This window comes from Glycine max, chromosome 11 (assembly GCF_000004515.6).
Source record: "Glycine max cultivar Williams 82 chromosome 11, Glycine_max_v4.0, whole genome shotgun sequence".
Lineage (NCBI taxonomy): Eukaryota > Viridiplantae > Streptophyta > Magnoliopsida > Fabales > Fabaceae > Glycine > Glycine max.
Genome location: NC_038247.2, coordinates 36,624,412 through 36,646,843, shown reverse-complemented (window position 1 = coordinate 36,646,843; position 22,432 = coordinate 36,624,412). Strand labels below are relative to the sequence as shown.

General features: G+C 29.8%; 2 protein-coding genes across 3 annotated transcripts; both read right to left on the bottom strand.

Moving 5' to 3' along the window:
* Positions 1 to 5,024: 5,024 nt before the first annotated feature.
* Positions 5,025 to 7,147, bottom strand: LOC100776356 (protein phosphatase 2C 37). The gene is made up of 4 exons (XM_003538377.5): positions 6,477 to 7,147; positions 6,058 to 6,372; positions 5,879 to 5,984; positions 5,025 to 5,766 (listed from the first exon to the last, which is right to left on the bottom strand). The coding sequence occupies exons 1-4, from the start codon at positions 6,915 to 6,917 to the stop codon at positions 5,423 to 5,425; spliced, it is 1,206 nt and encodes a 401-aa protein (XP_003538425.1). The 5' UTR covers positions 6,918 to 7,147; the 3' UTR covers positions 5,025 to 5,422.
* A 9,459-nt stretch (positions 7,148 to 16,606) lies between these two features.
* Positions 16,607 to 22,062, bottom strand: LOC100775806 (tropinone reductase homolog At5g06060). Of its 2 annotated transcripts, none has more exons than XM_041006915.1 (5): positions 21,763 to 22,046; positions 21,456 to 21,663; positions 20,817 to 21,033; positions 20,255 to 20,361; positions 16,607 to 16,907 (listed from the first exon to the last, which is right to left on the bottom strand). In XM_041006915.1, exons 1-5 carry the CDS (start codon positions 21,852 to 21,854, stop codon positions 16,863 to 16,865), a joined length of 669 nt encoding a protein of 222 aa, XP_040862849.1. In that variant the 5' UTR covers positions 21,855 to 22,046; the 3' UTR covers positions 16,607 to 16,862. The 2 variants fall into 2 exon arrangements, with proteins under 2 accessions (XP_040862849.1, XP_003538424.1); XM_003538376.5 differs by lacking the exon at positions 16,607 to 16,907 and adding an exon at positions 16,944 to 17,325 and having other exon boundaries at positions 21,763 to 22,062.
* Positions 22,063 to 22,432: the final 370 nt, after the last annotated feature.

The following is a 22,432-nucleotide window of genomic DNA, read 5'->3' as shown; positions in this document are numbered from 1 at the left end:
TATCCATAAGTGTCTAAATTATTTAAAATTTTGTGTAGATAAAGTAAACATGTGGATTAATTGGTATAAAATTACTCTACTTGAAATCAATGATCATATCAAGTTCCTGGATATATTATTACGTTAAATATTCAGAAAAAGAATTTTATCGTTTATAAAAAAAAATACATAATCAATAGAAAAGTATCATGATATAATTATTGAATTGATAAAATTACATTTGAAAAAACAATTAAAATATAAATTTGCCACTTGCGTTAATTAATCCTATCTTTTTTATATGTAAAATAACATTAATAAATTTGAAAGATTCAATTTCTTTATATCTTTGTAGTTAGTGAAAGTAACTATAATTGAATCTTTAGAAAGGAGAAAGACAAATCGCTGTCTTGATTAGCGTTACGTACAACACTTGAACCAAAAAAACGTGTGATAGAATCAAACAATCACTAGAATTTGTCAGTGAAGCGATTGATCAGCAAGGGATAATAAGAACTGTCTCCACTTTGTCTTTGACATGCATCCTACCAGAATATGATACCTTCCATACTTTGTTTGTGACCAAATATGAATCGTCAAATGTTTTTTGTTTATTAATTATCTAAATTTGGATGGATGGATGTTTTTTCAAGCCTCTAGTGTTTTTCCTCACACGTGTAATGCTTATGACATTATTCCTTATGGATGTTATATTCAGGAAATCTCAAAAGTGGAGCATTCACATTTCACGGTCAACCTCAGCATATATATATATATATATATGTTTAGATTAGTGGTTGAATTTGTAACACCATGCTTCGGGGAATAAAAATTTATCCACAGATTCTGCCAAATTTATTTCTTTTGAATCTTAACAATTTATGAAGTCGTGTACATTTTTCTTCTAGTAAGAACATGTGGACGCTGCATTTTTTTATTAGGTATTTTTCTTACTAAATGGTATCAGATTCTTGTTAATTTTCCACACGCACGAATTATGTTACTTTTTTTTTTTTTTTTAATTTCCATTTTGATTGGGACACATTGCAGCAATAAACTGCTGAAGAAAGTTATAAAGCATTATGGTTGATTATATGCCAAAGTTCGGATATGATAACATTATTGTAGGTTACATCTTATCCGATTCTAGGCCAAATGCAAAATGGAAATGTTATGGTTTCTACATGCTCTATGCTTTCCCGTGTTCTCATTTTCTACCTTATCATATTAGGAGACATGGAACTAAAACTGCTACCTGAAACTAGCACAGAACTAAAACTGGTATGTAACAATAAATTATTACATGGGCTAGAACAATGTCATCTCAACCAATCTCTATTGGACATTTTTTTTTAAAATTAAAAAATATGATTAGATGTTATATGTTATATAGAGATTGGTCAAGATCACATAGTTTCATACCATGTCAAGTATTTTGGAAAATAGCTTGATCCAATCATTTCTCTTAACATTAAACACATGACAATACCAACCCTCCATGCTGTATATCAAATTAATTGTACCACTAACCGTATGTCGGAATTTACTTTAAAAGAAGTACTGTAATAATGACGTAAAAGTGACGAATAATGTACCTAATGAACTTCAGTGCCTTTATCATGTATCTGGTATTTTATGATACCAATCAATCGTTTAAACCAGATAATGACTTGTTATTGGCTTAATGAATAAAGGAAGAAGGGAAAAAGAGAAGAGAATTCATAACTTCAAATTCTCATACTAATTAAAAATAATAAATTAATAATTAATATTTATCGATAAAAAAATAACTTATAAAGTATCTTTGAACATTTAAAAATAGATAAATCATATTCATAACAAATTCAAAACAGTAATTACTTTTAAAAGAAAGTTAATGGAGCAATTTAAACCTTGGATACAGCTTCATGAGGTGTGTACATTATCTTTAATATTTTGCTTCTTAACTCTTCAACTAACGAAATTGAGCGTCAGAGTCAGTTATGACTAAGAGAAGTTCTACATCTTGAGTTCTATCATCAGAGTTTGTTGTGAAATAGATGATCACTCCTTCAAGGAGTTTGAAAAGAGAAAATCTCTAAACAAACATCTCATTAAAACATTTTGGGTGGCAACCTACTAAAACCTACTCTGATTTTGTTCTATCCTCGCCTCTAATTGTGCTTCAAACATTTTTATCTCTCGCACCCACATTATTTCTGAAGTAGTAGTTGCAGCCTCATAGTCATATGCACTATGTAGTAATTTGTCAAAATGCACATTATTGCAAATAGCCTTGACCATATCAAGAAGGTTTCATAACACTTAAGCTAATTTCCAAATTAGGTAAACTAATCGTTTTTAAAGAAGACTAATTACTATATATTAGTTTAAGATCAAATTCAATGGTTTTTTCCAGAAATAATTAGTGAAGAAGTAGAAAATTGATTCTTAGATGTAACTAGTATATGGGCCCAACTGATAGGGTTGAACGCAAGCAATCAGCATCAAATCCAAGCAAATCTCGTCCAGCTAAGAGATGGTGACACAAAAAAAGGATCAAATGCTACGTGTCCATCTTTGATTAATAATGTAAGTGAGCCCACATGTTTAGTTTATTTGTGAAATTTGCATAAAAAATGGTGTAATGTGCTAACAAGTAACAACCAAAACCCAAATATCTTTTTCCTTTCATTCTGTTTAAGAATTGTGTTTCCTCTTAAAAGAAAAATACTACCGATAACTACTAGATCATCATTAAAGTATTTAATTATAAAATGAGTAGATATAATTTCGTTCTCAGTGACAATTAATTTTAGTTTGATTCTTAAAATTGTTTGTATGTATAATCTAATCTCTAAATATATCGAATTAATGACAACTTAATACATAATTTAGTCTTCAAAATAATTACTTTCCAGACAATTTATTTTTTAAAAATTTTATTGACTTGATCATAAATTTAATTTTAAAATTTATTCAATTTCGGGTTAGAAGAAAACATATCACAAAATGTATAAAATTAGAAATTAAATTATATAAATTTTTAAAGAATACAATTAAAGCATGTTTTTTAAAATGATTTATGTTTTGATTTATTGATTTGTTTCTTTAATTGCCTAAGCCGTGTACGGAAAAAGAACTACATGAATATAACTATTTAGAGGAACAACATTTATCCATCCTCAAGTCGACAACTGGGGTCCCAAATAAAGGGCACTGTCATCAAATTACATCTATTGTCGAGTTTCTTATGTGACTCTTGTGTCGTGTAGAGGTTATTGCTACCCAGCACAGCTTCATCATCATAACATTTGATGGTATAATAATGATAACAATAATAATATCAATTTTTATAATAAATAATAACATTATCTTTCTTTTTATTACGTGTCCGTAATTTTTTTTACAAAATTTCGTATTGATCTATTTTGTAAAAGCTTAAGATGATTTTACTAATATCTTTATATTTTCATTTAATTTTAAAATATTCTATATATTTATCATAAATAAAAGATAAATGATAATGGAGGTTATATTAAAAAAAATTCAAAAATATGTATATTAATTATATTTCTTAATCTATGTTTTATCTATTAGACTAAACAAAGAAAAAGTAAGAATAGTATTTTTTTAAAAAACCGAAGAATGGTATGAAATCATATATAAAAATATGCATGAATTTAATTAAAATTTATTGATGAGATAAATATTTTTTACACTACCATTCAATTAAAAATTATTATATTATATATTATAATTTTATCAACTTTTATAATGGCTCTTTAAAATTCCACACTTAAGATGGTTTTTAATTAAAAAATATTTACACTAGCAGGGCTAGAAAATTAAACTAAAGAAACTTTGAAAAGCGCCTCATTTGTTGCTTCTAAATCAAACTCATTTTAGTGTTTAATGTAGGTATATAAAATACTTTGAGGGGATCTGGAGTTAAGTGGGGAGGTAAATAAAATCTAACAAAAAAAAAATTTTTATATCAAAAATTAAACTTAAATAATACTTAAATGTTTCAATTTTAATTCTATTATATTAACAACTTATATCTAATCACTTCATCTTTTTGAAAGTTCATTTTCCATTAATAGTTTCTATTCAATAGCAACATTAATTAAAAGTACTTCTAATTAATAATATTATTCAAATAAAATTCATTTTATTAACATAATTTTAAACAAAAATATATCAAAATATAAACTATACTTATAGTAAACTTATTCTTTTACTAAACTTGAGATTTATAATATACTTTTGACTCAAGCTATGTCCACAAATTTGAATCCAAACAAACATGTACAATATCTTTCTCTAAAAAAACATTTATCATCCAAAAGTATTTTTAGAATGATTATCCAAACATGAAAATTACCCATTATCTTTTTCATGATGCAAGAGTTCCGAGATCCGCATTTTAAACCAATTTAACTGGTTCTACAGATTCAAATTTTTATAATTTTTTCTGATGTCGCAACTTCCTCAGTACCTTGTTCAATCTAATTTCCTTCTCGATATTATTATTGTGATATCGAGTTAGTACACTTGGATAAAAAATAATTCGACGAACTCTTTAAATCATGACACTTACTTATTCAAGTTTCCTGACAAGTGACAAGGTACTAAAATGCATCTCTTTTAAAATTTCATCTAAATATCATTAGTAAAGATTAGTGTTAATAACTATAATTTGTTTAATATTCAAAAGTTTTTCTCTGATTTGAGACTTGAGAGTGGAGGAGGAAACTAAGTGCGATAATAGCTTTGGTTTAGATACACAAGAGTTGGGGAGGATAGGAGCAGAAAGGGCCATTGTCTGTCAAGTTATTCAACATCTAATCCAAGCAATTAGTGTTCAGAGGAATAAAAAAGAGGCAGTTTGGCTTTGAATTTTTAAGAATAGCAACGTTTTCCAGTGCTCGTCTTGTAAAACTGCAGATGAATAATGTCGTTCATCTCCAAATGTTGTACTGTAAGTAAAACTACAGAACAAAAAATATATAACTTATCGAACTGGTATAATCTTGGTAGAGTTGGACAATAGACACATTCAGTTTCAAAAAGTCCTAGTAAATTCAATAATGAACTTTGATCCAATATTTGCAAGAATAAACTTAAAATAGAAATTGGTAGAGAGACACGAATCAAAGCAAAATCCAATTTATAGATTCGATTATGGACAAAGAGAAAAGGGGCGTCGACCGGCCGATTGATTCCTTTGTCGACACAAATTTTCCCCATAGTAAAATTTTCCTATGTTTTTTTTTTTTTTCATTTTCCAAAGTTACAATTTCCTTGCTCCTTTGTTTTTTTAACCTAAAATCCCATTACATTACAATCAACATTTGATAAAGCAAAAGCCACAAGCCCCTCCTCCCTCTGATTTGGTCTTCCCGTTCTTAACGAAGTCCTGAAAACAAAGGGTTTTGGTTTTGTTTCTCGCCAACGTTAATTAATTGGAGTTTGATGATTGTCGTTGATCTCTCCTCAAATCAACCACCACCACGCTCACATTATCCGAACTATGCCTCGCCAACGCTAACTTGGTTAACAAAATCGACGCATCGGAGCAAGCCCGGTCGGAACCGTCCGCCGCCACGTCACTCCCCGGAGATCCCGGCGGCGACGGCGGCTTCTGCGCCTTGAGGCACATCCTCACCACACCACATGCGGTTTCATTCGACACCACATCCCACAACCCATCACTCGCCAGTATCAAACACTCGTCCTCCTCCGTCCGCTCCGTCACCGTCACCTCCGGTTCAGAAATCACGTACGGCTTCAGATAATTGTCACCTGACACAAACGGAAGTAACACACTGGCGTTAATCTTAACCGCCTTTGCTAAAATGCGCGAACGAAAACTAGAGCGCAAGCTGCTATCGTGCGCGTTGTTTCATTCACTTACCTATGGCTCGAGACATGGCTAACACACCAAGCACTCTGGGACCGTCCCAGTAAATCACGCGCCCTCCCTTGGATTGGACTCGGAGCAGTTCGTCGGGTCGATCCGGCTGCACAAAACGTTTACGTTAGGGAAACGGTTTTTTTTATTGGTTCTCGGGAAATGAAATGAAGGAAAATGACCTTGTGATCGGAGGAGAGAGGGATGGCTACGCCTTTCCGGCAGAGGACGGCGCGGGAGTCGCCGCAGTTGGAAACGACGAGTTTGTCCGGCGTGACGATGGCGACGACGGCGGTGGATCCGACGGCGTCGCAGTGGGGAGTCTGGAGCTCGCACCTGCAGGTGAAGGTCTGGTTGCTCTGGCTCCTGCGATTAACCTCGTCGTCCATGCGAGCGAATCCGTTCTCCATCGTCAGCTTCCACTCCAAATTCTCGCGCGCGCTGTCAATCTCTTCATTCACGATCTCGTGTAACCGCTCCTTGCACATAGTCGCGACCTGTGGAAACGAAAACGATACAACTTCTAAGAATCACAATTCACAACCACAACCACAACCAGATCCATTACTATTTAGCAGAGGAATAGTGAGAGAATACGAACATGAGAGCAACCGTGACCGTCGAAAACGCCAAAGTAGTGGAAGCCTTGGGTGAAGGAAGGCCGCACCGAAACGGAATCTTCCATGTCTCTTCTCCTGCCGCAAACTGACGTCACGCCGAACTTAGGAGAATCTTCAACTTCCGAAGCATCCGCAACAGTTACGTTTTTCGTTTCGGAAATATTGTCGTGGATTTCCACTTTGGCTTCTTTTTTCACCACCTTGTGTCCAGTGGATTCGTCGCAATTTTGAACTACGTTATCGCGGTCCCTGAGATCCAGCTTGGGACGTTTCCGTGAACCATCCGACGGCGGCACCGCCATGTCAGCGATGTATTTTAAGGGTAAGATGTCCAAACTCCGGCGCCTGGAGGGGCGAGTAGTTGGCTCGAGTGGAGCCGGAGTGTCACCTTCTCCGACAACACCACAGCAAATTCCAGCCATTCAGAACCTAAGTAAGAAGAATTCAAGTCTTTGAAGATTGAACACAGAGAGATGCAAGCAAAAGTAATAACAGATTGTAGAATTAGTTAAATAGAGGTAGAGAAGGAAAGAGGGGTGTTAATAGAAAGTGGGAGAGGGAGTGGAAAGGACCCATTGAAATGGGGTTGGGGAAAAAGGTTTTCTAGGCGGTGAGAGAGAGAGAGAGAGAGGAATTGTTCACCTGGGGGCCACACCGTCACCGTCAGAGGCACCGTATGCTATTTGCACCCTTGATCACATCGCTCTCTGCGTTGCCTTTCGAACACGTGGTGCATTCCCTTTTTTCAAAGGACTACGTGGCACCAATCATTTCCATCCACGCTAGGTCCAACACTTCTTCCTTTTCAGACACGCATGTGGTCCTCTCCTCTCTCTCTCTCTCTCTTACCACCTTCCATTCCATTTTTCTAAATTCCAATTTCAAACCTCTTTGTCTTCTCTCATTTGGTTTCCGTTTCACCCACAAATTATTATTATCTTTCCAAATAATTATTATTGCATAACCTCAACCCAAATCAATATGCTCTATTAATCTCATTAAATAAATAATATATTCTCATTTTACACATGTAGATCAACGATCAGTTAGGTTCACAATAGTCACATGCCATCCATAATGCTAACTTTGGAAAAAAAAAATGTAACTAAGTTAATTAAACATAACACGTAAATTATTGTGTATTTCTAACACTGTTTTTATTTTTAGGAATGAAAAATAAAAAATAAAGAAATTATTCATGTAAAAAAATTAAGAAATTATTAATTATTGAGTAATTGTAATATTTGATTATTAATTGATTGCGCATATGTAATTTTTTGGGCGGATGTAACTAACTTAATAGCATTCAATTTACTCCAGTATTTTTTTTCCTTCACTTTTTTCCTTTTTTTTTCTTTTGTATTCCACTTTTCGGTCTCCTATGACACTCGGCCGGGGGATGTCACCACGTGGCTTCATCGTAGAATACGAGATTTCTCTTTGATTCTGCTATTCACGGTCGCTCCCTCCATGTGCCCAACACGCGCCTTCGTTAAAGAAAATTCAATTCAAACGGAGTAAAAAGAAGTGAGATAAAAATAATTAGTCAAAATAATTGAAAAAAATAAAATTAAGACAAATTTCAATTATGTTTTAAAATTAAATTTTATTTGATTTTTAATTAAATAAAGAATAATATATTATTGTTTATATTTTCCCTCTTTTCTATATAAGTCATTGATCTATCAATTGATGTTTTCAACACTTTATATTTTTAGGTTTAAGTATACTTTTGTTCTTATTATTTTGTTTAATTGTTATTTTGACTAAATTTTTATTTTGTTTATGTTTTTTTTTTATTTTGATCCAATTGAATTCTAAAATAAGATATTTATTTAAGGTATTTTTAAGACATAATTTAATTAATGAAAATATAAAAATAAGAAAAATAAATGAGATAAAATTAAGTATTTATGGGTTTTCAAAATAGGAGATCAAATATTTTTATTTTAAAATAAAATAATTAAAATTATAAATTAAACAAAATAAAGAAACCAAAATCATATGTAAACTTTATTTTATCAAGTAAAAATATTTGGTCTCTCTCTTGTTTCTCTACTAACCATCTCTTTTGGTCGTGTTGTTCTCATGCTCTTAGGCTCCCAATGATCTTTGATGCAAATCAGGTCCAAGTCTCTCTAACAAATATAATATTTTCCAACTCAAATCTAGCCTATTTGGCATAGATTAACTCTCCCTGAGGCGTTTGAGTTTGAGTGTGATTTTTTTTTTTTTAATTTTAAAGTTGTGCAATGATTGTCTTAAAATAATGTCTCTGAGTTTGATTATCTGACCAATGGTTGTGAACAATGAATAGTTAGTTTCCTTCATTTTTTTTTTACTGATTATTGGCCTGTAAAATACCTTCTGATTGAAAAAAATAATAACTAAGCAATGTTGCTTGTACAAGTAACAGTACTGTATAAAAGAAACAATAATTTAAACAACAAATCTTATTCTAAGTAACTCACATATACAATGTTGAAAATGCCATTAGAGATAATCTAAGAGGCAATATGTTATTAAAACAATGCAACACATGTCAATACAATTTAAGCTTAAATAAAATTTTGGTATTTAAAAATGTGATAAATTTTTCTTAGTTCCTATTATTAAATAACAATATTAACTCATTACGTAAAAATAATATTAATAAATCATTAACCTGTTACAATAATATTAATAAGATAATTATGAGTATTTTTTTATAAGTTATGTTTTTAAATTTATCATCAACCATTGAACAAATGATCTTCACTAGCAATTAGTTTTTGTTTTCTTCTTTGAGTGTGATTTCCACTCCCAATTATTGAAAGTAAAAATGCTCAGCTTTAAACTTTTTTTTTATCTCCACATCATTTTCCATTTTAAAGTATTTTTAAACTGTAAAATAAAAATACTAATAAATAATTTTTATCAATATTAAAATTATTTCCTTTTATCTAATGTTATTTATACCATTTACTTATTTATTTAAATTATAATAAAGTAACAAAGAAAGTTTCTTTAACATTAAAAAAAAATGCGAATTTCTTCTTATCTAATTCTATTAAAATATCCTTTTCGTTTTATTTAAATTTATAATAAGCAAAGAATTTATAAAAAAAAAAAAAAAAAAAGGCCAGGGCTGATATAGATTAAAATACTAGTAGTTATTGGTAATTTGAAGATTAAAAAAAAAAAAAAAGATAAAAAGAGAGCGTGGAATAGACGGAGGTTGTTGGAGGTGGCGATTCCAGTTGTCGAATGAAAGCGATGTACGTAACAAGCGATATTTGGACACGTGTGGGACCGCATGTCAAAGGCGATTGACGCTTGCAGAATATCTGAGGTTCTCATTATTGAATGTGGGACGCGTGGCTACTTCTTATGTGAATCCTTCCCCAAAACTGCTATCAAACCCGACACAACCCCCCCCAAGTTTCCAATACCACTCACACTTCAAAACCACCAACCTACTACCTACATGCTTTTCACAAACGACACTTGTCAGTTCTCATCCCTCCTAGCTACTTACTTTTCCATTTTTCTTCTTCTTCTTCCATCTAATTCTAATGTATGTTAGATACATCCCAATTCAATCATACACATCTTTGATCTTTCTTTATGCATAATTTCATATGTTCGCCGCCTCCCGATATATATATATATATATATATTAAGTGAATTAGATTTTTGAAATTTATTAGAATCAAAATAAATATCAAGACTCAAAATATTTATATATATTCATTAACAAAATTCTTATATTTGTAGTGAGAATCGACCACATATCTTTTTAATATATAGTTTCTTTTCTTATAAACTAAATTAACTTTTATTGGCCTCATAATTTCATATGCTTAGTCTTAATAGGTTGCTTACCAATTATTCTTATCTTAATATCTTTTAGACGTGTAAACTCAATTCCATTGTACATCTACTACATACATGTGTTTTGCATGCATGGTTAGTCCTTCACGCCAGCGGAAATTCGTTTGTAATTTAATCAAATAAAAAACGTACCATTTCTTAAATACTAAAAATTTATAAGTCGGTTTTACGGAGATCAACTAAGTCTAAACTCAATTTTTAAGAACATGTTTGTTGTAAATGTAATCGCATGAATTTCAATGAATAAAATGCAGAAGTAACAAATTTGTTCCTTTTGCATTTTGTGCCTTAGAATGATACAAATTCCCTTTAAAAAAAAAACAACTACACAAATATGCACTAAAATGGTATCTAAACTTATTCTATTAGCTCTATTAGATTACTCACTATCGGCATGTTATTGGATCATATGTCTAATCCTACAAAACTTCATAATCAAAATGACTACCCCTCACGTTAATTAATGATATAAACAAAATACATAAGTTGATATTTTTATGTTATAAGTTGATTTTGTAGAATTGAAGAAGGTAAAACTCAAACTCAAATTATATATATATATATATATTCCTCCATTAATCTGGGTACACGTCAGTGTGAAAAAAAAGTATTATCCAATTTGAATGACTTCGCTTGATATTTTCCTTTTGACTGGTCTTGCTCTCTGTCTGCTTAGTTGCAGTAATCAAAGGCGAAATTATTTTTTATGTAGTAATTAATATTACTATTAGTTTGTTTTTTAGTTATTTATTATTGTATTGGTATTGTTTTCCTCGTCTTCAACTAGAACTACATAGCGTAACACGTTATAAGTCATTTGAGCATTAAACAGAGACACGCATGGGGATAGCACTAACAACGTGCAGAACACAACATGTGGAAGATGCAATGCAATCACACTTTGCTTGCAATGCGTACAATTGTTGTGGAAGGGGAAATTAAAATATGGCGTAACTGATATCGGGTATGACTACTACTACATTCGACTAAACAATCAGTTATGGAAGATGGATCACTGACGTAAAATAGTGGAACTTACACTACTTTATAAACAATATTGTAAAATAAACTAAGAATTAATAGATATGTATTGATATACTTTATGATAAATATAACTTTTAGATGGATGATAATAGAAAAAAAAATAATTAAATAGAACGTATCATAAATCTTCTGATATCATATTTAATTCTTAAAAAAAATGAGAGTAGAAAAAATCTTTACACTTGGTGCATGGAATTTATTTTCTCATAAATTAAAGCACATGCTTACCGTATTGAAATTACTTACACTACTGAATTTCATTGACAAAACTTTCAAGCTTTTAATGAACTAAGACTAACAAGTATCATTTTCTTCCCATCAAATGAATAACGCGTACAGTAATAATGAAAAAAAATCTACTCATATATAATCTAGGATTATTTAAATTAAACTGAAGCGATTTTTGTTTTGTTTCAATTCCTATATAATTAATCAATTTTTCTTTTGATTTTTCTGATCCTATGAACTATGCATTCAGGGGTGATAAGTTTGATTTTTAAATGTAGTAAAAATACATAAATAAAAAAAGATAATACGTGGAAAATGGAAGAGAAAAAGAAAAGAAGCTAGGTTGCTTCTAGAAAAATTGATTAATTTGTATTGAATGATGGTTGGGTTTGATGCTGTTGGCGGAAGGAGAAGAGATATACCCGTAGAGGGTAGGGAAGAGAGTGAATTATAGAGTGAGGGAAGGTGCAGATGAATGCAATGCACCAAACACTTGATTTACTTCTCAAACTCTGCAAGTGAGTACAGGTGACGTGACCAAAAACGGGCCACGTGATTAACATTGCCAGAGGCACAGAGAGGTTCAGTCATCTGCCACTCAGAATCCTGACCTTTTCAGTCTTTCACCAAAAAGCCACACTGATTCCTTATGTACTAATTTCAGTGAAGTTTTTCTTATTATCAATTTATCATCATGGTTGTTACGATCTATGTTTAATGCTTTGCTATCCTTGGGAATGCATTCTTTTCTTTTAAATGATCTTTTTCTTTAATTCTTCCAATGTGTAGATTAAATTTATGTTTAGAATGAGGGAAAGAGAATAAAGATGAAAGAGAAAATATGAAATTTGAATCATAAGGAAAGTGAAAGACAAATTAAAATTGATGTTTTTATTAGTAATTTTTTCTTTCTATTTTCTCAATTTTTAAAAAAGTTATTATTATTTGAGTTTTTTTCCCCTATTTTCTTTCCTTCCTACTAAACACTAAACATATCATATAATCCAATTTAAATATAACTAAAATATAATTTCCATCTCTAGTATAAATATTTTAATTTAATTTTTTTATCATAACATTAGTGTAAAATGTTATCAATTTTATTTATGATTAATCTTTGTTATCTTTAGTAAAAAAATTTCTTTCATTCATTTTTTTTTTCATCAAAAGATTCAAACTTAATATCTTTTTTAACAATATGTTTCACTCAGAACAATGACTTATTAATAATTATGATGAGTTTTCTAATATGTCTTTGGTGTGAAAAAAAAATAAAAGAAAAGAAAAATTATTCATTTGATTCTTATAGTTACACAAGTTTTACTTTTTAAAGCTCTATACTTAAAAATCATTCCTTTTGGTCCATATACAAATACTTTTATATATTTTTTAGTCCCTATTGTTACAAAATGACAAAGATTAAAAGGTAAATTTTGTGTAATAATAGCAACAAAAAGGATTAAAAAATGATAACGGGCCCAAAAGAGATGATGATTTTTAAGTATAAGAAGATAAAATTTGTACAATTACAAAGACCAAGTGATTTTTTTTCCTAAAATGCATGAGAATAGGAAGAGAAAAATAAAATGAATGAAAACATGAGAAAAATAAAATAAAACTAGAGCGGTTTAATTTAAGGAAAAAAATAAAGTAACTTTTATTGTCATTTTTTTGTTTCTTCTCTTCAAGTGTGACAAAGGGTGATCTTCTCAAGTAAATTTTTTCATTTGTCACATGCTACTTTAAAGAAAAATATTTCATGCATCATTCTCTACAATAATGTTAAAATTGATCTCTTTTATTTTTTTTTAATGGTGAACATAATGCAATGGGTAAGCATGTATGAAACAAAATCGATGATTACAGTTATCAATACCAGTGATTATGATTACGAATGACTGATATATAATATAAAAATATTATTTCATTTGTGAATTCTCTTGATCCATCTTTTAGTTTCGGCTATAAATATAACTATTAGAGATGACAAAAAATATGTACTAAGATTTATTATAGATTGAAAATAGATAGTTTAACGTGTATATGTGTCTAAGGGTAAAATAAATCAATTTTTACTCTACTTATTTATTTACTAGCCATGAGTAGGTAATAACTCAAACTCATGGGTATTTGTAATTTGAAATTATTTAAATAATTTTAAATATATATAAGTTAAGTTGCTCCAATATAATTTTAGTATAAATATAAAAATTAAAAATTATTTATTTTTAGTATAAATATATGTTTTAGTATAACAATATGCTTCAAATTTGTTTGTTTGTTTTTAATTTAATTTATTTTTTGTTTTAATCTTTTAACAGAAACCTATAAATATACTTGCACACATACATACACTCATGCACACGTACATATATATACACATGCACAAACACAAAAACATATATATATATATATATATATATATATATAAATTAAAAATATATTATAAATATATTAAAAATTATAATAATATAAGAATTTGTAAATTATAAACTTAAGACGGTGCCATTACACTAGTTGTTACAAAATGACAGATTAAAAGGTAAATTTTGTGCAATAGTAGTGACAAAAATATTCAGAAATGATTATAGAGGGACCAATAGAGATAATGATTTTTAAGTATAAGAACTAAAATATAAAATTTGTATAATTATAAAGACTAAATGAATAATTATTCCTAAAATGCATGAGAATAGAAAAAGAAAAATAAAGTAAATGAAAACATGAGAAAATAAAGTAAAAATACAGTTGTTTAATTTAAGAAAAAAAATAGTGGTGTATTAAAATATTGACAATAGTACTTGAGATTTAGCAAGAAAGAAAAAAAAAAAAACTCTAGAGTAACTCATTTATATATTTGGTTATCGTGCATAAGATATTATTAGTTTTGGTAAGAGTAAATAAAAAACATTAAATTTCATGAAAAGATAAAGTACAATGACTTGGCCATCGTCCAAGAAATAAAAAAGGGAAATTAGAGTGTATATGCACACCATTACTTTATCACAATTCAACACAAGTGTTTCATTAAACTACTTCAAATGTATAACATAAAAGATTAAACAAAGACAAAAATATGTGATGTGTCAATGTGCTCCAACATGGTGTTTGATACTTGATACTCACAGCAGCTATTGACAGACAGAGATTCTATTACACATGCATTAGCCAATTAATTAAAGGGGACATATGACCCGAGGAAGCCATGCCTTAGATGAATAAGGTTTACACCTTCAGCAAATGGCACCTCTCCCATGCTCTCATGTGAAACTACTCACACAGCAATTACCAAAAATCAGATTTCCTATGCCAAGAGTTTTAAGACAACATATGTTGTCTTTTCTAGTATCCATGATGTGTGTCATATGGTACACAAAGAAAGCAGCATAAGAAAATTGCCTGAAACCTCTGTGATATAATTTGACACGCATGACCTTGTCTTTTGTCCAACTTTAAAAGTATTAACTCAATATCATACTATCGGCTAAATGGTGTCATCTCTTGATTTAACAAATTAAGAAAGTTTGTGTTCCTACCTCAAGTATTTATTTATTATTTATTAAGCGTACCACTATCTTAAGTATTATTGGGATATGTGTTTTTTTTTTTCTTCTTAAGAATGGACTTTGATAGATTATAAATTAAAAAAAAAAGGTGTTCATAAATGACTTATTATCTCGACTCTCAAACGATGTGAAATTTTATATATCCAAAAAATTTACAAAAAGAAAAATACCCAACAAGTTTCCAAAGTGTGATTTTGATTGATATTAGGCCACTCAAGCAAGTTATTTAGGTTTACTTCGACCTTGAATGTATGTATGCTTAGTGAACTAACATATAGCGTGATGGTGTTAAAAGTAGGATGTTAATACAATTTCATATGCATGCCTCATATCACAAAGTAGACAGTTCACTCAACATCATTGTGAAATCACACTGTAACATATCAAAATAGTATATAATTTCTATTTAAGAATTATATATGGTCTTTTGAGTATAGAAATTCAACCTACATCTATTATAACTCGATGCTGTTGCACAAAATTATTTAAATATAAACTATAATTTGAATAAATAAAAAATATAATTTTTTTAACAAGTTTATATTTATTATAAAAATCATCGTTAAAATATTTTTTAAAATAATATGTTTTTTTTAATCAAAATTAACCATTTTAAAAGCCATTTTTTTATAAGGTTATGATTAAAAATATATTAAATATTATAATTTAACAAAATAATTTATTAATTTTTTATAGACTATATATCTCATATTTATAACATTTAAAAAAAATATTATCCTAAATCTTTGTTAAGTATGAGTATAATTTTAACCTAACTACAATAATAATTGAAAGTATGAGTATAATTTTATGGCATATGATCATAACAATATTGTGTCCATAGTATCAATGTAAAACAAACAAATGCATCATGCATGATAAAAAAATAATATTTTTTTAATTTTTTTCCAAATTGTTTTGATATAAAAATAATAAATTAAAGTAAATACTCAATAAATGAATAATAATTTTAAAATATTTTGTATAATAAATTTTTATATAGTTTGAAAATTAAAGTTAGATTACTTTGGTTATATATCATAATTAAATTCAATTAATATTATATAAAATTGAGAAGTAACAATATTAAACAATTATTTTTAACAATTTTATTTTAAAAAATTTAATAAATATACACTCTTAGCGTATAAGATTTCACCATGTCAACCAATTGTATATTATGATTGAATGATCCAATTGTATATTATGATTGAATGATGGTGTAAAAAATAACTTTATATTATTATTGCATATTCTTTTCTTATGGTAAAGAGTTATATATATATATAAAAAGATTGTATATTGTTATCCAATTAAAAATCATCTTAGATGTGACTTGTTAAGAGAACATGATAATTTGAGATGGAATGATAACATAAAAAAAAATTATACTGTGCACATCCTTTTTAAATTTATTCTATTGTATTACTTTCATCTCCCATGAGTACTTATGGAAAAATTTATTCAATGAGACGCATTATCCATTTCGGGCACAAGAGAACTAATATTGCAATCCCAAAGTAGCAGCATAAAATGCATACCGATTATACGTCCATAGCTTCGTGGAATATAAAAATTGTTTGAAAGAATGAGATCCTTTATTTCAAAGATGTGTTATTCCCAATTTCTCATGCTGGTTTGAAATTCGTTCATGGTTTATTCTCCAATCCCCATCAACAGAAATAACCTGTCCGTGATGTTCTAGGCAGCAGGCAGGCAAAGCAAAATCACCAAGGATGAAATTAAATCCAATGTCACATGAAATAAATTAAAGAAGAAAGGGTATCTCAGTTAGTTGAGATGTGTGACTTGTTATAAACCTCCTCACAATGTGCTCCAATATTACGGATAAAACAAGAATAAAGGATAGTGTTGTCATGTCATTCTCATGCTGATAGACAATAAACTGAGAAATATGTGAAAGTCATGTTATTCTCATGCTGGTTTGAAATCCATTAACTGATAATCCTCCATCAACAAGAACAACCTGTCCTGTGATGTAAGAGGCAGCTGGCAGACAAAGGTAAGCCACCAAGGCAGAAACTTCTTCAGGTTCTGCGATGCGCCCAAGAGGAGTTCGAGATAACATTTCTTCTACATACTTCTTGTTGCGAAGCAGCTTATCACAAAACATGAGTGCGAAACAATCAGAAAGAATTATTGCATATAAAAAAGAGTTTCTGTAGGAGATATAAGGTTGGTCTAGTGATGAAGGGAGAAAGAAAGGGAAGAGAGGTCATGGGTTCAAATTCCCTTGCTGACAAAAACTAACAATTAACATTTGCTGATAAAAAAAAGAGTTTCTATTTCAAAATTATTAAAAATGTACCAATCTAAACACAAAAGTTCTCAGCAAAAATTAGGAGAAATTATCACTAAAGGTATCCAGAAATCATGTCATATCTCTCAGCTTAACCAGACAATCCAAGAGCCATACAGCTGTAGACTCTAAATAAATTAAGATATCTAAGATTTTTAAGCTAACAAAAGATTTGAATACCATTACTTTTGCCATGTTTTGAAATGCAGACCTCCTATGAGCCTTTTGCATTTATAATTAGGTAATTTATTTAACAGAAAGTATGGTAGCCCTCAAAAGGAAGTCTTGAAGTTATATTAACTCAAATAATTGTCTGTTGGGATCCAATTGCAAGGTATAAGACTTAGTTCTATATTGGAATTGTGAAATATGAAATTCTAGTATGGGAGAGTGTCTTGGATTCTCCAACTACAATGACTAGCTTTTGAGGTCTGATTCTCCCAAGTTTTTTTTTATCAATATATAGTCAAATTCAGATGACATTGAAATTAAGTTTTCATCATTGTTACTTAGGGGAAAAGGCCATGTACTGCTTGTAGTAGTGTTATATACCCGAAACAGAAATGAAATTTCTGAAAAAGCAAAAATGGAAACACTGCTAGCCAAGGCATTAAAGAGAGGCTTGGTGACTCCCATCATTTCCCCACTCACTCCTTTCTCACACCTTTCTGTTGAAGAATCTCCCATAGAATTTTATGCTCCCTGCTGTCATGTGTACAGCGAATAATACATAAGGTTACACCTTTCACTCCAGGGATCAAATCCTAAGTTGCCTTCCCTTGTTTCTCTCCACAATACACCTTAACCTTAGGGTACTTAACATGGTAAGTGTATAGAACAAGAATACAATATGTACAATAAATATTAACTATTAATAATATAGCTACTATTCCAAATTTTCCACACATATATGTGTTATTAAAACAAACATAAATACATTTTAAGGAAGTCAAATTTATTAAATTATTCAAAAAATATACTGGAAGAAACATAAAGAGAGGAAGGCAAATAGCTCTTAGTACATTTATTTGACATGTTTTCCTTTAACAGGTAGAGCACAAGCTTGATGTCAAATACATTCTGTTAAATAAACCTGCCAATATTGGATCAACCTGTGGTATTATTAAATTTTTTTTATCCACAAAATATTTTGGAAGGTTGATTTTAGTTCCTATAAAAATTTAATACGTTTATAATCCTTACATTTACTAAAAGTGACGTGATTTTAGTACTTCATTAGCAGCTAAAAACATGAGTTTTTGGATACATGAAGAGACGTAAAACATGTTAATTTTTTTTATAGGAACTAAAATAACATTCCTAAATATTCTGAAGGACTAAAAAAAATACTTTATCCTTTTATATATAAATCTATCTCCATACCAATATATAATATTAAGGTTTTAAAATTACAAAAGAATACATATACTTCAATTTAAATAATTATTTACGTAATGCATCATTTTTAGTTTAATTTTATAGCAATATGTAATACTTTATTGATATATGTTATATTAATAAAAGTTTCTCTTCCAGAATATTTAACACTGTTGACATTAATTCCGTTTATTTATTACAAAAAAACAATATTTCTTTGGACTTTTAAAAAATTTATATTACTTAAATCCTTCAATAATTAAGATTTTCACTAATCAAAATTTTCAGTCATATAAATGTAATATTATTTTTATTTAATAAAATTATATTATTTTAAAGCCTAAGTCTTGTGATGTGTATCAAAAAGAAAATTTTAATATACTTTATTTTGAAGAAATATGTGATTAAAAAAATAGTTACACAAAAGTTAAGCTAATTCAAGATTGAAAATGTTTATAAATATAGAACACAAATACAGAGTAGTCGAAATGTTTATGATAAGTGAGGGAATGCAGGACAGATAAGTAAGTAATTTTACTTTGATGAATATAGTAGTATTTTTTGAAGGTGCGCATTGTTACCATTGTATATAGCTAGGTTCATGTACCAAGTCCAGATTCAATTCAAGCATAAGCATCAAATTCAAATGTGACAGCTATTAGTTTTTGGCCTTTTTTTCTCCTCTAACATAAGTTTATAATTGTAAGTTTTGGAGGATATGGTGTGTCACTAGTCACTAGTGACTAGAGGTGTTTTCCAAGTCCTATTGAGTGAACAAGATAGTTAGGACCTTGTTTGTTTCAGTTTTTGATTTTAAAAACTGATTTCTAAAACAGTTTTATGTTACTCATCAGTTCATTTTTCACTTAAACTTCATCAAGTTCTTAAAATTATTTTGAAAACAAGTGTTTTAAAAAGTAAAAAACAGAAAGAGGTATGAGATGTTTTTAGTTTTCAATTTTTTTTAAAACTTTAATGCAGCTGGAAAGTGCTACTGCATAAGAGCACAACAACTCTGAACGGTGTAAAGCTCTGAATGATGCAAACAAATTTCGTGAATTTTTGTGAATTGCATGATGACGTTGTGTTGAGCCACGTGTTTTGAGCTTGAGTCTTGATGAAGCATATAAAAAAAACAAATTGGCAGGAAATGAAATCTGCTGAAAAGAATTTTCAAATCAAACAATTTTTTTAATTTTTTAAGTTTTAGAAACTAAAAAATTCATTTTAAAAAGAGAAACAAACAGGCTCTTAATGCCTCATTCCAGTATTATTCTATCTTCAATACCTTCAGTCAAAAGGAAAGCAACTAGTTCCAATAAAAATAGGAAGCAATTAAGAAGAGCCTTACATGTTCAACAAGTGGTGTATTGGTAGTGGCAGGAACAACACAATTGCTCCTTATGTTGTCTTTAGCCCATTCACAAGCAAGATATTTCGTAAGCTGATTGGTTGCAGCTGAAAATAGCATTGGACAGGAAACATTCAGTGCCCTTAATCACACCAACATTTTATTAATCTCAAAAGCCAAATTAGTATGAACATGATGCCAATGAAGCATATGAGACGGACACAGACACTTTGACATAATTAATGTCTAAAATTTAGGACACAGACATATCACATACACACAAACAGAGAAACTCTAAATTGGTTCAATAAGAGTCATATTACAAAATATCTAAATTGATGGTATTTTCATCTTTTTAAACCATCCTTCGATATTTTTTAAATTTATGAGTTGTGTAAAGGTAACAACTTTAGTATTCAAGCCAACAAAAAATAATTTTTAAATTAGACACCTAATAAGAAGTGTCAGACAAGTATTGAACAAATATCGGTGTCGGAAACATGTCCGACATGAAGACACTCAAACAAGAAAGATGTGCATGTTTCATAGCACGGTGACTTACCTTTACATGCTGCATAGACAGATCCAGTACCTAAGCTGACCACTCCAGCAATAGATGAAATGAACACAATGCTTCCCATTCCAGATGCTTTCAGAAGAGGATATGCAAGTTGGCACAGATGGTAAGCAGAGTCTAAATTGACTGCCATAATTTGTGAATATACTTCAGCAGTGTACTCAATTGTGGGCTTCCTATAGTTTACTCCAACATTGTTCACCTATGTTAGGTTACAAGGAATATTAAAACAACCTTAGCCTCTCAGAAATGTAATTCCCTTTTGATTTTTTCAGTATTAGAAAAAGAGGGTTGACTTAGAGCTTGTTTGGTTCCTTGTTTGGAACACCAAATTTGAGTCTAGAGCTAGTCAAACTTGATTATGACTTTGACCTACATGTTTTTACACTTCAATGTTAACATGATTTAGTGGAACAAAACTTGAGTATGTGTTAATGCTATTTTGACTATCTTTTACCTTGGATAAAAAACTTTATACTGAATTTTACTTTTAACTTGATTCTATAATATATGCATTCAAACACAAATACAGCACTTTAAAATCAATTTTACAAAATCAATTTCATTCAAAATCAATTTCCTTCAAAATCAATTTTATCATCGCTCATCCAAACACCCACTTACATAGATGTTAAGCTTGCCATTGAAGATGGAAGTGACTTCCTGAATGAACTTCTCTCTGTGGGGTTGAGATGAGACATCACACACAGACCCAGAAACCAAAAAACCTTTGCTACGCCATTCTGTCAAACACTTATCCAATTCAGCTTGGTTTCTGGAACAAGTGTGGACAGTGGCACCAAACCCACATAAGTCCTCCACTATGGCATGCCTGAAATCAAACACAGTTTTTCATAGGTAGAGACCAAAAAGCATCAAACTTTTTTACAACCAAAATATTCCCTTTCCAATAATAAATAAAGGGACTGACCCAATTCCACGAGTTCCACCGGTCACAAGAGCAGTCATTCCGTTAAGGGACCATCTTGAGGCTCTGTAGGTACCCTTCGCTGCATCTGCCATTTCTTCAATCACCAATTCCTCTTCCTCAGAACTTAAAAACGCAACATTAATTCATGTCCTCCCATTTTATGCTTGCAATTTATTGAGTTATTTATGATAATTGATTCATCCAAAAACACAACCGTAAAATGATTTGAAAAGTGGATTGATATTGGAATGTTAATTGGTAAAGGTATTGGTAATTTGGATTGCAATTCATTGTTGAATTCGCTGGTTTAATCCTAGTTAAAGGATAATGATTAAATATATATTTCGGTATAATAATAATAATAATAATAATAATAATAATAATAATAATAATAATAATAATAATGTAAATATAAAATAATTAAATACAATTTTCAATAACAAAAACAATATTTTATAACTTATAAGATGAAAAAGAAATCTTTTACTTATAATATCAAAATATATATTTAAATATTGTTACAAATAAAGGGTGTAAAATTAAGTCATGTTATTGTAAAACTAAGACACAATTACTTCCTCTTAAAAAAATACACAATTACTTCATTATTTTTAGTGGTTGTAACTTATAATGTAATAAAAAAATCAAACAAGTATAAGCACTTCTTTTC